This window comes from Drosophila ficusphila, unplaced genomic scaffold, assembly GCF_018152265.1.
Source record: "Drosophila ficusphila isolate 14025-0441.05 unplaced genomic scaffold, ASM1815226v1 contig_412, whole genome shotgun sequence".
Classification (NCBI taxonomy): Eukaryota; Metazoa; Arthropoda; class Insecta; order Diptera; family Drosophilidae; genus Drosophila; species Drosophila ficusphila.
The window spans coordinates 6,053,824-6,068,171 of NW_025064326.1; the positions used below are offsets into that span (position 1 = coordinate 6,053,824).

General features: G+C 38.4%; 1 protein-coding gene across 5 annotated transcripts in view; it reads left to right on the forward strand.

The window, feature by feature from the left end:
• Positions 1-14,348, forward strand: part of LOC108089823 (GTPase-activating protein skywalker) — a 39,748-nt gene that overhangs the window by 2,216 nt on the left and 23,184 nt on the right. For all 5 annotated transcript variants that reach the window (XM_043207954.1, XM_017188230.2, XM_017188232.2 and 2 more), the window contains exon 2: positions 11,564-12,105. In XM_043207954.1, the coding sequence (XP_043063889.1) occupies positions 11,955-12,105 (151 nt within the window). In that variant the 5' untranslated portion in view covers positions 11,564-11,954. The remainder of the gene's footprint in view (positions 1-11,563; positions 12,106-14,348) is intronic.

Genomic DNA, 14,348 nt, shown 5'->3' on the forward strand with positions numbered 1-14,348 from the left:
CACAAACTGGCCGCTCGTTAGCCGTAAATCTGGCTGGTTTTGTCATGGGACCTGGTTTATGTTAAATTACCAGAAAATTAATTGTTTTAGCTTGCGCTTGAGCTTACGAACAATTCGAAACCTTTCCCCTCTGGGGGAAAATGGTGTTAAGTTAGGTTAGTATTATTGCTCAAGCCAAAGCACAATACCTTTTCTGTCTCATCTTTGCTTTACTTATGAAATGTAGCTTTTGGTTATTTATACGCGGTTGAGGAAAGCCTCGGGATTCTCAATCTTCGGTTACTTTTGTATAATTAGATACATTTATTTGTCACACATCTAGGATTTGCCCTATTTTTGAAGATATCATGCATCACGTTGTTTGTAGTTAAGTTTGATTAAATTAGGCGATTATCTGTTTTTATCGTGTGATACCACTTATAGGACATGATCACCTGATGTAGATAGATACCCGGGAAACTTCACACATAGAGCCGCTCCACTTTATGGGAGGCTAGCGAAAATAAAAGCCCACACGCTCATAAATCCTAATCAAATTTATTAAATCAAGTACTGGCCGCGATGTGTTAATGATAGAACAGAGAAGCGAAACAAAAATACGCCCACCAGATGGATTTCCTACACTCGAACATAAAAAAGCGCGACTAAAATAAAATTAAACATGAAACGCTGCACATGAAAGGCAATTCGCGCGATGTGGACGCACTGCTCCATATATAAATCCTATATAGAGAGCAGAAACATGGCGGGCATATATGCCCGAGATACCAAACAATCAATTTGTGCCCGACTTTGGGTATGACTTTGTGTCGTTTGCTCGTTCGGTAATTGTGCGGCATTAATTTGTGCAAGTAATTTCATTGAGCCCGATCTCGCTTGTTGACAACAACTGCACGGGCGAAAATAAAATATTTAACAGATGTCCGTAGAGCCGTGCGGCGATATCTGTCGGTTATTGAGTATAAGTTAATAACTGGCTGCAGGGTAAACATTTCTACACTTCCCCCATTGATTAAATAACCTTGATTTCGGCTGACACCGTGTTGCCGTGTTGTAAACGTTATCCGTGCTGCGTTTGTTGGCCGGATAAACTGCGAATCAATAACCAGATCTGGTTATCAGTTGTTTTCGCCTGGTAGGAAGCGTTGTAAATGCAAGCTTATCACTTGGGAGGTAAATTATACGTTGCCAAGAGAGGGATTTATTTAGTAGGATTTGTTATTTTTTTTCTATCACCTGCGTATGGTCTTAATTATTTTGTAGATTTCCTGGTTAGTGACTTTAGAGAGCTTTACTTAACACTGAACTGCAATATTTATATTAAATGGTTCATTGTACTCTTATCCATTGTTATTTACAATTGACTAAGTGCAGGCTGACCACAGATCCCCCGAGAGTCTATTTTGAATTATACTTATCCGCTGGCTTTTCGAGTGGGTGGGCACTTTAGCCGACTGATAACAACCTTAGTTTGTGTCCAGAGTGCATTGTGGCAATTTATCCGCTGCGACAATTTCCATACTTAAACACCAGTAATGCCCCCAGGGACGTTCTCGTTCTCATCGCGTTGTCACTCTTCATTGAGATAAGTTCAATTCGCATAAAAGCCATAGTTGGTGGGGACCTACTCGAAAACATCCGGCCCCAGTCTTTTGTATCTGAATTTGCGACAAGCTTCAAGGGAAACCAGTAAAGAGCACGCAGAAAAACGTACCTGAATAAATCTGATCTTAAATGATCTTCATACTTATAAAACAAATAGGTGTGTGGTGCGTTTTTAAATCTTTACGACCATTTCATATTTTTATCATTGACAAGGACTTGAATTCTTTTAAAATATTTTTCCCTATGCATCAGAACAACTCGGTTCGACAATGGGACGCGTAGCTCGCCTTTTTTCGCCCATTGTGCCTGGCATACAGGCGTTTATTTTATTATACATATTTGAATAAAGTGAATTACGCGCCGAGCAGACAGAAAGAACAGAAAAGGTCCCAGACGCCAGGTTCAGAGCAATGTGTGCTGAACTCCGCCCGCCGACGCTTAATTGAATTGAAAACTGAAAAATGAAAACTGAAAAATGAAAACTGAACTCAAACCGGACCGAACCGAACCGAACGAAAGCGAAACGATTCCCGCAGAAGCCATCAGCGGAATTCAGGTTGTGAGATTTGCAAAAATTCTTCGAGCTTCGATTCGATGGCTCCAAGTTCCTTTATGTTCTGCTTGCATATTTTATGTCTGTTGTTTATTTTCCTTGGGCTAATTTGAAGCGCTTTCGATCGTTGAGTGATTCAATTATTTGGTTTTTTTCCCCAGTTGTTCATTTCGCCGCCGGGATAATTGAATTTAGTTTTGCGTGGGCCGGGGTCAGTGCAGATTTGTTTTAATTAATAATTTGTATTTGGTTTGCCGTGTTGTGGATGCAAATTGTGTTGCTTCCGGAAGTGTCAGTCATGGTCACTAATTATTCAGCATCTGCTTTGCTTTCCTCTACTAAATGAAATTACAGCTAGGTAGTAAAATTAATGTGCTATTTACGGACCGGGAAAACAATTTAGTATCTTAAGTTTGTTTAAATCTAGTGATGCGTCACGTGCTTAAAATTATTTAACAAACTATTGGGTTGTTGTTCAATATTTTAAACTTTAAGCTTTTGACAATGTTTATCCTAATAATTTTTTATTTGCATATGAAGCAAACATAACTAAACACCATTAGGGCCAAAGAGCAATGCAGATAATTAATTCAAACGAAATGTTTTCAAAGCAAATAATTTTTTATTGATCTTAGCATTCTTGTGCGAAAACCTCCATTATGCGGATAGCGAACTTTAAATTCACATGGAAATGTTATCTGGGACTATCCGCTTATTATCAAGGTACGCTTAAGGGTTTTCTCGGAAAATATTCCATTACAAAGTTGCAATTGACGCAAAACTCCTGCATTTGAAGCTCGGCTCTATTAATTCTGCGTGTCTACAAAATTAGCGAGTCTTTGTCTGCCTACGCATCCATATTTCGATCTCTTCAGCGATTTGGCGAACGTGATCGCACAATAAGAAGGCGGTATTAAGCAGTTAAGAAAGTTGGCAAATCATGAACACGCCCACCCAACCGAACCGATCGAAATGAACTCCGCGCCGCTGGCAGACTTTGCCGAAAATGTATAAAATGTTAACTCGTGCCTAACCTAAAATGGTATTGTATAATAAACGATACCGAATTACACAAAATGCACAGGCCCGCAGACACTGGCACGCAAATGAACACGCTATAAATATTTAGAAACAAGCCTCCCATTGTTTACAAAGGCAAATACAAAAACAAAGTGAGCGCTAAAAAAGCGGGCAAAAAAACGAAATGAAAAAAAACGATAATGCGAATCGACTCGAAAAGCACGTGACGCTTTTGGCGGCTAACTTGGAATCGGAATACAGACTCAAACTCGGCTCTCGAATATCATCGAAGTTCGCTGGAATGCCGAAACAAGTGTGCGGACAATCGCACCGCGGTAAATGCGAGGGACTGACTCACATAAAATGGCTCTTACACATTTTGGCAGAAATTGGCAAAAATAAGCCATGTAGGTACTCCTCTATACGTATATAAAAATAAGTAAAAAATATATTATGATGCCATGATGATGGCATCGAACCGGTTCCCCGGAGCTAGCCATCGAAAAAATACAATATCGCTGAATGCACATCGATGATGAAGCTACAGTAGTTACGGCTTTTATATATTTTGTGTCTATTAATATTGAATTTTATTAAAATTGAATATAAGTGGAATATTTATTAATTGAATCTGAAATTAATTTATTTTGTTTAGGCAATAACTACTGTATATCGACGATAAAGATTTTTTACAGCCTGCCCAGTGGGAGGAGTATGATCTGGTCACACGGTTTGAGGTTGGCCATTGCCAAGATTTACAATCCCACCAATGTCAGCGACTGTAAGCACTGGCAACTATTTATAGTCAGCGGACCAGGTCCGACTAATAGCTCGTGACATAGTCCACAGAATTTAAGCGCTTATCAATGGCTTCCAAAAAAAGAAATTCTTATTGCGAACGCAAAATCAAAATAAATTGGCCGTCGCTTATCAGCGAGTTTCCTACAAGCAAACCAACTTTTAATGCTTCTCACCAAGCGGCAATCTTATCGGCGAAAATATAAATATTGTGCGTATTATGCATATTTTATGCCGTCAACGAGTGTACTAAGTCACAATTTATGTTGCTTGCTCAAGCATTTGAACAAAGTAATTCTGTTTTGTTATGTGTTTGGTTGGTTTTTACGATAACAACAGAAAATACAAGAATGTGCAAATATTGATTTCAAGTGCGTTTATATGATAGAATTTGTTAAACTAAAAGAAACTTAAAGCAAAACCATTTTTTTGCAATTGCCAAAATGCAATGTCATTCTATTCTCACCTTATCTATAAAATTTCTTGAAATATAATAATCAAACTGTATTCGGCAAATTTCTGTTCTAACTAAAGTCATCATTGACATGATGTCAGCTTATCATGCCCTCGTTTTCAAGGATTATATAGTTTAAAGATTGCCTAATCTAAGCAATACTCATTCCAAGTAATCTTCTTCCAATCAAAAGGTGAATTACCGCGAACCCAAAGGAATTTCCAAAAGAAATAAGAATTAAGTATTTTTGGAAATGTGCCTATTTACTATATTTAAATTATAGTTTTGGGAATTTATGACCATATCTAAATGGTTGCCATATTTACAAACAGCCGGCGTAAAAATTGTTTATTAAAGCAACGTGAAATTTCCTTTGTGTGTGTTGCAATTCGGCGAGTGTAAACAAAAATGGCTTTTGCCACTGCCCCCGTAGATCCATGTTTTCCAGCCCAATGGGTGGAGTGTGTGGACAGGGCGTCAGAATTTAGATTGCTTTGTTATATAACAGTACGGTTCTTGGCCATGCCTTACATTTCGAATTCCTCCAGTCATTTGGCATCGTTTTAGGGTCCATTAGCTGCCCCCCGAGGCGACATATGGGAATGTCTATTAAATTGGCTACGTAATTAGCCATCATTCGAGTGCAACTGCCACAATGGCTGATGTCTTCATAAAAATTTCATTGACCGGGCCCAAATGTGAACATTAGCTCATGATGGCCATATAGAAAGCGTTTTACATGCATAATAAGTGTCGAATAGTAGCAAATTATCCACTAAATGTCTGCGCTTGGCTATATAATTTCTTTTTAAATTTTGAAATATTGCCATATGGCTGGGATCGAATGCCCAGCAGCGTTGGGTAATTATTTTCGAGCTTATGGGCATTTGAGCGGTATTGAAAAATTCCCTCGGCCAACGCGACGTATGAGTAATATCGTCTGCCTTTCATCCGCCGTGTTATCCAAATAGAAAAAAACCCGCAGTCCAAATAACAACCTAAGGCAATCGTATGACAGCAGCGATAATGAAAACACTCGTAGTTCTCCCAACATCTCGATATGATTCATGTGGCTCCATTTCACGAGCACAACAACATTCTCGACATAAGAATAATTACAACAGAAAACCTGCACACTCTGCACTTTGCCTATATTTTCAATTTTTCCCATTTTTCTGCCGCTTGCCATTTTTCTGGGCTGCATTGCTTTTTTTTCTTTATTTTTTGCCAGCCAAGCAAAGAAAACTGGGCAAGCAAATATGTTGAAAATGCGCGCTTACATAACACATTCGCTGGAAGTTTTTGTGGCCCCTTTTGGGGAGTTGGGTTGTCGGATAGTTGGGTGTTGGATGGCCAAAAAAGCAAAAAACTGGGGAACAGAGAGGCCAAGCTTTGGTCGGCTTCAAGTGGCTCCCGGTTACGAGGCAGCCTTTGTTTGGCGGCTCCAGGGACATTACATGTTATGTGCGAGGTTTGTTTTAACGTAACTGAGAATTCAGGTGGACAACAATCACTTCGTTTTAAAAGAGATTGCTGTATTATTTATTTTTTAAACTAAATTAAGAAAATCACAAAGAAATTTAACAGTAAGGTAATTGGTTATTTCTAAAATTCTCTTTGACTCATAAACCTTTTTTCCTTGTTTTCTCTAATCTAAACAGCTACGTCATCTTAAGTTGCCTTAATTTGTGCTCTATTAACTTCCTTTTCTTGCCTGTCATAAATAAACTTTTCTCTCTGCCCTTATTCCAATCTTATCTCATCTCACAAAGCATTCGTTACCCAATGCTGAGGTCCACATTCGAACCTCTTCTTTCATCCCAACTGACTTTTGAAGTAACTCTCGCAGTCGCCGTATTTTTGTTTTCCTGCCATTTGTCGGCAGTGGATTTTCCTTGTGTCTAGGCCAAGTCGAGTTCGATTCGGATTCAGTTTCAGATTCCAATTCAGAGCCAGAGGCCTGGCCAAATGCCCATATATAAATAACAGAGCCCAGGGCCCGTTTCACGTGATTTTCTTGCCGTTGTGCTCATGTGCAATGATTATGAAATAAATTGCAGCCGCAGCTACCGTTGCCGTTGCTGCAGTTGCACTTTTTTCCTTCGGGTTCAGTGACCCGTTGGTGAGCTCGATTGTTGTGCTGCTTGTGGCAAGTGCAGTGTACAGGTTTTCCTTTGTTGCCAAAAAAAAAAAAGAAAAGCAAAAATAAACAGCGAAAAAGCAAGAAAACACATCGGAGACCCATAAAAACCTTGCGTGTGTGGCATTTTCAGCCGTCACGAAGTCTGCCGCCAAAAAGGAAAAAAAGTAATAAAAATATAAAAACATTCGGGGGCGCTGGGAAGAGCGAACACTGAGGAATACTGGAATCAGGTCAACAGCTCGGGGCCCTGTTTTAATTGTTCGAGCTGTCTGACAAATTTCAGTTTCGGTTTCAGTGGCTGTCCTTGCGGCAAGTTGAAGTTGATTTCCTTGCCAATCCATCCGCACTTGGCCCGGCTCTCCGCCGCCGTCGCTGCGCGTTGTCCTTTGCTTGCCCTCTGCCCTGCCCCTAAATAAGCTTAAATTGATTCGATTACACTGGGGAAATAAATTGGTTGCACTTGCGTCAGCGGGGAATGCTGCTAAATGAAAGGGACAATTTCTGACACTAATCTCCAAATTTAAATATACCAAGAAAGTATACAAAATATGTATTCAATTTGAAAAGCAAGTTAATGCTTATGTTGTTAATAGAATCAGTTCGTAAACTTGTATCTTTAGACGTCCGACGTGAGTTTGTAATAACATTATCTCTTCCTTTCTCGGCTTTATTCAATTTCCTTGTTCCAAGTTTAGACCGTTTCAATATTTTCTCACGATTAGATTACAACGTCTTACTAACAATATTAGAAAATCTATTTGCAGGTCCCGGGTTTTCCATTGTCCTTGCCTTGTGGCCTCCTCTCTTCTCCCTTTCGGTTGCTCATGCGTGCGTTGGTACTTTCATTCATTGATTCCAGGACCCTCCCCACAGATTCTCTCTTCTCCAAGTCTCCCGTTCTCCATTTCCACCCACTCCTCTCCGATTTTCGCCCCCCTCTATAAGCTATAAGCTATAAGCTTGGTACACACCCAGTTCAAGTTGCCACTACGCAATTCTATCTTTGTTGTTGTTTTTCGGTCTGGTGCTGCTGCCGCTGACGCAAAGTGTCCTGTCACACCCACACACAAAAGTAAATAAAATAATACACCAATACATGTACCAGCACACGCACACACCCACACAATAAGCTTCGCGTTGGCCCACATTTTCAGTACTTTAAGGACTTACTGAACCGAGCGATGGCATAATTTCACTTCCCTTTTTGACTCTCTGTCCCTATTCCCTTTTTTCATTCCCTTTCCCCCCGGATTTTCACAGGGTATTTATCCCTCACTTTTTGATACCCTTTCGCAGGCTATAACTATATCGATCTCATTGTTTTCATTCCTAAACGAACTTGAAATGAAATCTATCTTATTACGAATTACAAAACTTTATGTGTGCTATTCTGAGATACAATGTTCCAGTTTTATATGATTTTATATATTGGGAATCCAAGAGTATATATTTTGCCGATTTTTTTGAAAGTCATTCTTTTCCCCTGTTTTAGCTAAAAGTGACACAGTTTTCGTGGGGCGGAAATGGGGACGGCAGGGACTTTTGTGCTGTTTAAGGGTGGTCAGGGGTGTGCCGAAGGACCTGGCTTAAGTCAATGCACTCTCAAGGCATTCGAGGATTTTTCGTGTAGAATAGTGACAGCTGCTTGGCCTAGTTAGGAAACGTTTTAGCATCGTTTCGAAAGGTTCCTCAGGTGCGGCTTAAAAGTACGCCTACCATCATATCGTATGCAAATTCTCCTCAAGTGGGTGTGGGAGGTACTTACCTCTACTTGACTTGCCTTCAGCCCCAACCAGGTGACCTAGTTATTTCGAAAATGTCACTTATTTCGATGGTAATTAGGGGAATTAAATGACTTCTTGGCAACTTTAACAAATTAAATGTCACATGAAAATGGTAACTAGTGATTAAACAAACGAGTAAATCAATAGAATTCCCCATTTGTAAATATTTTTCCTTTTATATTCTTGTTCCCTAATTTGGTTGAGTTATGGTTGAGCAAGTACCCAATTAATTGTAATTACAATAAATTTCTGTTTGTGCTTTTCAAGGATTTTCTTTTTTACCCACTTTACTCATCGCTCACTTAACAAGGTCCGCCCGCTTATCAAATTGGGATTAACTATTGTATTTTCTTTTGTCGTTAAAAATAATAACCCAACGGCACTGAAGCTAATAACTTCGGTGAACTTTGGCGCAGTGGAAAATTACTTGGAAACCTCAAAAGTTTTTCCTCTTCGCTAACTGACGCAAATTGCACCGAGAATTACGTGTCGAGAGTCGGATCGAATCGAATCCAGTCTCGACTTGACCCACCGATTGTTGCACTTGCGTCACGTTAACCACCCACCAGCCCAAATAATTGTTGAGACATTACTTGGGTCTCGGCTCCAACAATCGGCGATTAACCCACTGTGGCCAATGATTAGCACCAAAAACGCTCATCACCTGCTCTAAGTGGATATCTAGCTTATTGCTAGTATATTTTTTACGTCTTTTGGGCTCTAATTGACCTGTTTTTGTTTTGGTTTTGTGGCTAATTGTTGCTAGAGTCTACCATCAAGAAAAACATTTAATATATATTTATAACTATTTATTTATAAATAAAACGTGATTCATAAAATGGATTGTAAAATAAATGTATTGTAAAAAGAATAATGAATCATACAATGCCTCAAATAAATGAATCACGTGAGGTTAAGTATTGAGATCCCCTACATATAATAAAAGTTAAAGAATATTTAAGAAATTAAATATTCAGCTCTCTTTATTACGACCAAATTTGTGAGGAATACAGCTAATTAAAACTTTAAACATTATTTTATTTTAGCAGTCAAGCTTAGACAGTTTTTGGCGCATTTAACCTCCGGCACGTCAGCATTTTCGTAGAAGTTTTTCTTGTCGATTTTCCCAGCTTTTGGCTGACATCTCGCGACACCAACATGACGGCGTGTCGCCTCATTAGCATAAACGTTTTAATTAGCTGCTGGTCCCGTGGAGCGTTAATCGATTCGTTGCCGAAACATTTGTGCTTCTCGAGGCTTAGTTACGCTTAGTTAAGTTAGTCATTGTAAACTGTCCAATTGAATCCAATTGAGTGGCGCCCTGTTTGATTTCATTAGCGCAAATTGGGTGCATTATAACATTTAGATAGCATTCTCAAGTCCGGAGGCAGCGAACAGCGAACAAACAAGCAGCTCAACTACAGTGTAAACGATTGTTAATAACTCTATATACATGTCCATGCGATACCTGTTGCCGCTATTTGTGTAAAGCCGTGTTGCTGACGACGTAACCCGAGGCACCTTGAAAATACTAGACGTAGCATAATATTGACATACATATGAAAATTGCACATTACCAATCAAAACGGAGCGAATCGAGTCAAGTTGAGTCGACCGAGTTGAGTGGACTGCTATAAAATGAAACTGTTCGGTCAATTAACAAGGCTTAAGTGCCCCGATGTTTGTTCTAGGGAAGGGCGGAGCTCTTACCTGGAGGTTTACAATACGTTTTGAATCGCCGCCAAGTGGAAAATTATTCAAGGAAAGGCTTTCCGGCGAGGTTGTTAAGTAATATGGGAAAAATCGAACATTTCGATTTATTGGTTGTTCGTTAAGTGGGATTTAAGGGTTTTATTTAGCCAATAGTTTAAAAATGTTACCCTTATTCTAGCTCTTTAAGATACTTTTCGTTTAAGTGAATTGAATTTATTTCTTTGTTTTTTATGACTATCTCTGCTTCATTCCTTATTAATTATCAAACACTTTATACAAACGTTTGTTATCTTGGTTCGCTTTGAAGCTGCCATAGATACAACTTGTCTGGGCCACAAATCCGCCTGACGGCACCTGTTCCCCCCGCTAACGCCTCCTCTACTGTTGGCCAGGTAAAAAGTCCGACACCTTCTATCGGACGGCCAATCAAGCAAGCGCAGCGATCTATCAGACCTGTCTGTCTCTCTATCCGATGTCCGATGTCGGACCCTCTTAGTCCGCCATAAAGCCCCCCTGAAATGCTGTTCTTGACAGGCGAAATCATTAAGAGTGTCAAAGGAAAACGGAAAATAAAATCGTTGTTTGGCTTTTTCGATACGTGTCCGGAATTTCGTTAGAAATTTGCAATTCAATTTCATTTTTTAGTTTGCTTTGGCGCTCATTTGGCATGCGAATTGTGACGAAAACAGAACGAAATATGCGTGTAGTTTTCCTGGCAGAAATGGTAGAGAGAAAAACACTTTAGATAAATAGCCGGACTTTAGTCTTTCAAACGTGACAACGAGATGAGTGGAGAGGGGAAAATAAAGCTGTTGAATGTCGAGTATACGCAGCGTGTGCCACGGTTAATTTGGCTAAATGGGTTTCTTGGCTTTAAGTTTTTATATGGTAACGAAAACTAAAATAAATTTGTATGACTTTTAAAACTTATATAACAATATATGTAAATATTTTTTCTAATTTATTTTACTAAAACACAGTAAAACTTGAACAACAAATCCATTAAACTTTTATGATCCTTAAAATAAATTGCTTGGCAGCTCTTAGTATAATATAAATACACACTTTTGTTTATGGCCGGCTGAAATATTTGCGCTGAATATTTTTGTTTTTTTCCGATTTCTGTTGGGTTTAATTAGATATCAAACCGGCTGCTGTTGGTAAAGTCACCCTCAGCAGAAAAAAACCGTCTTATATATGCGTGCAATATTATATATATTATAAATCTGGCCAGTTGGCTTTTTATAGCCGGCTCGAAATTAATGAGCAGGCCAAGTATTTTATGGGCCAATGGCGCCATTTTGGCATTATCTACTCTGCGGTTCGAATGGGTCATGTCATTGAACCGACTTCGATTGAAAGGATTTGTTTTCATATACATACTTTCGCTATCTAGCCGATCGATGTTGATTGACTGGAATCTGTTTGTTTGGGCTATTGAAAAGAAATGCGAAAATAATAAACAAACTTCCCCCACTTCTATCTCGTTTCAGACTTGGAAGCGCCGACATTTGCGATTTGATTATCCGACACCGCTATGCTTTTGCAGTATTCGTGCTAAATCGTTCACTATAATGAATTCCGCGCGGCATCATCGTATTGGAGTATTTCTGTCTCCATAAGTTGGCCACTAATTAAATCAAGCTAAAATAATATAAACATAATAACACGACTAAAACCAAACAAGGCTCGCAAATTGATTGCCACACAACGGATAGCAAAGCACTGCAAGGTAAAAAGCCACCATCTAGTCAAACAAACGGAAACAACGAAGGAAATTCACCAACCAGCAACTGCCTGAATTGAAGCGAGGTCTCGAGTGGAGGCAAACCCAAATCAAAACTTGACAGAGGACCCGGAGCGACCGCAAAGCTGGCTAAGAAGATGCCATACCATCGGGGCGGAGATGCCTCTTCCCAGGCCGACAAGTTGAGCGGCATCGTGGAGGAGAGCGACCTGTACGAGGGGTTCGCCCCGCATGTCGAGACGTCCGAGATCAAAACCCTCGACTTTTACAATCTACCAAAGCAAACTGGTGAGTGTTGACGCCTTTACCAATTTTTCAACAATTTTTTTCTGCTGGATACTTTTCGACTTATTTTCTATGAGCAAGTAACAGTCAAAAAAGTATACAGGCTTTGCTTTTGTTTTAAAGAACTAGTATATATTCAATCTCTTGAAATTTAATTGATATTTTCATGTGCCCCCCACGCAATTACAAGAAAATCAGGTGATCTGCAGACCAAGCACATTTTCATTAAGAAGAAAATTTTTATTTATGAGTTTAATGAAGGAGTATTTGTTTGTTCTTTATTTCACTACGTACGAAATACATTAGTCAATAAACAGGTCGAAATGGTCGAGTGAGAACAGCAAGTAAACAGCGAAATTAATTAATTATAGGTGGTATGCAAATAATCAAAGCTAATATGTCCGAAAACCCGATTCAATATATTTTCTCAGCACCCCAACTGGATTTTTTGGGTGTATTCAGTGAAATTAAATCAATATAATTACATTCCTAGATGAAAAAGCTTGTAAACTTAATGCGTCTTATGATTAAAACGAATCGATGAGCAAATGCCAAGCGGAAAAATCAATTTATTTCAATAGGCCATCACAAGCAATTGCATTTTAGGGCCCGCAAAATAATTTGTTTACTCTGCAATTGATTTTGATAAGAGGAGGGGGAAAAATAGTTTTTATTCGGTGAGATAAATTCGGTATTTATTTTCTTTGATATTTAACTTTGCTATCCACTCTCGCTGTCAGAATGCCAAATAGAATAGAAAGCCACTAAATGCAATTTCAATTCCAGAGGAAATCGGGCGATACAATCCAATCGAACCATTAGTATATCCCCCCCTCGTCGGTCGACATTGGCCTTGATTTTGATGTCGAAAATAGTGAGTCTTGTGCACAGCGCATTATTTGCATATGGATAAAGTCTATTTATATAAACCAAAATCTTTAAAGTCATGAAAATATGAAATGCGACGTGGGCTGATCACAATATTAATCGAAATATACAGTTTCGATGCCATCTTTAATCTTTTATAAGTATAAAGTATTCGCTTAACATAATGAACCCGAAGTATAACTTTTGTTTGGCCCGCGCTGTGGAAAAGCAAACAAATAAAAGCATTCACGTTTTTATGGCAATTGGCCAGCTGCCAATTAATTTGTTTAAAAATAAATGCAATTTTTTCATCACTCTCGTGCTTGCTTGCTTTTTCTTCGGTAGCTTATTTTCTCAATAATTTTTAATTCTATCTTTTTTTTTTGGATTTGTATTAGCTGCTGATCATGTGATTAAAGTTAGAAAAATCTTGGCAGAATCAAACTGTTGGATAGCATTAATATGTTCGTGGATTAAATTTATATTCGACGTAAAAATACTCGTTTTAAATAAGTGAAACAGCATTTAAATTCTTGAAATAATATTAATCTATATTTTTATTATCCGTCTTAAAAATATCGCGTACAAACATTCCATAAATTACGTTAGGTGTACAATTAGTATTTTTAAATTCGCACCTTTATGAATTGTGCCAATGATAAACTGTATTTGTTTTTGGGAAATTTTCTGTGTCATTCTGGCCACGTGCCATCCCGATCCCAAAAAAGATACTATACAACAAAAATATTAAAATAGCCACCAAAAATTCAGATCTTTATGGCTTAAAATTTAAATTTATTTGTTGTTAGCAATAACAACGCTTTTGCTTACGCAAGCAAATGGAAACAGAATATTTTCCCATTTTTTGCATGCCGTTGACGTCGAAAAAAAATGTTGTTTTGCTATTTAATGCCAAATTATGTATTGGCAACGCGGGGAAATAAATTTTCATTCAAGAGGAATTTTTTATGATCCACTTGTACGATTGAAAAAATGTTCTTCCAAAAACTCAAAAGAAAATAATGAATTTCATTTATTTTGAAAACAAAATTTTCCACTGATCGGGCAATCTGAGGTATAAATATATTTATGATTTTTTCGATACTCCAAATTGCGGCACACGCCCACCGGTTCATTGTGGCCTTATGGCACGTGAATCTCGGGAAAATGTGCGAAAAGTGTGCCCTGAATGAATCTCTACAATTTTGTAACTGACTAAAACTGGTTTTCCCATATTGCCTTCTTTGAATTTTTCTCTTTGCGAGTTTATTTATGTTTTGTTTCGTTTTGCTTTTTTGTTTTGATTCTGCCTTTTATTTTTAGGTAATTTCTGTTTAATTTGTTTTCAAGAGGATTTTGGGGTTTGGATTTGATGGGGT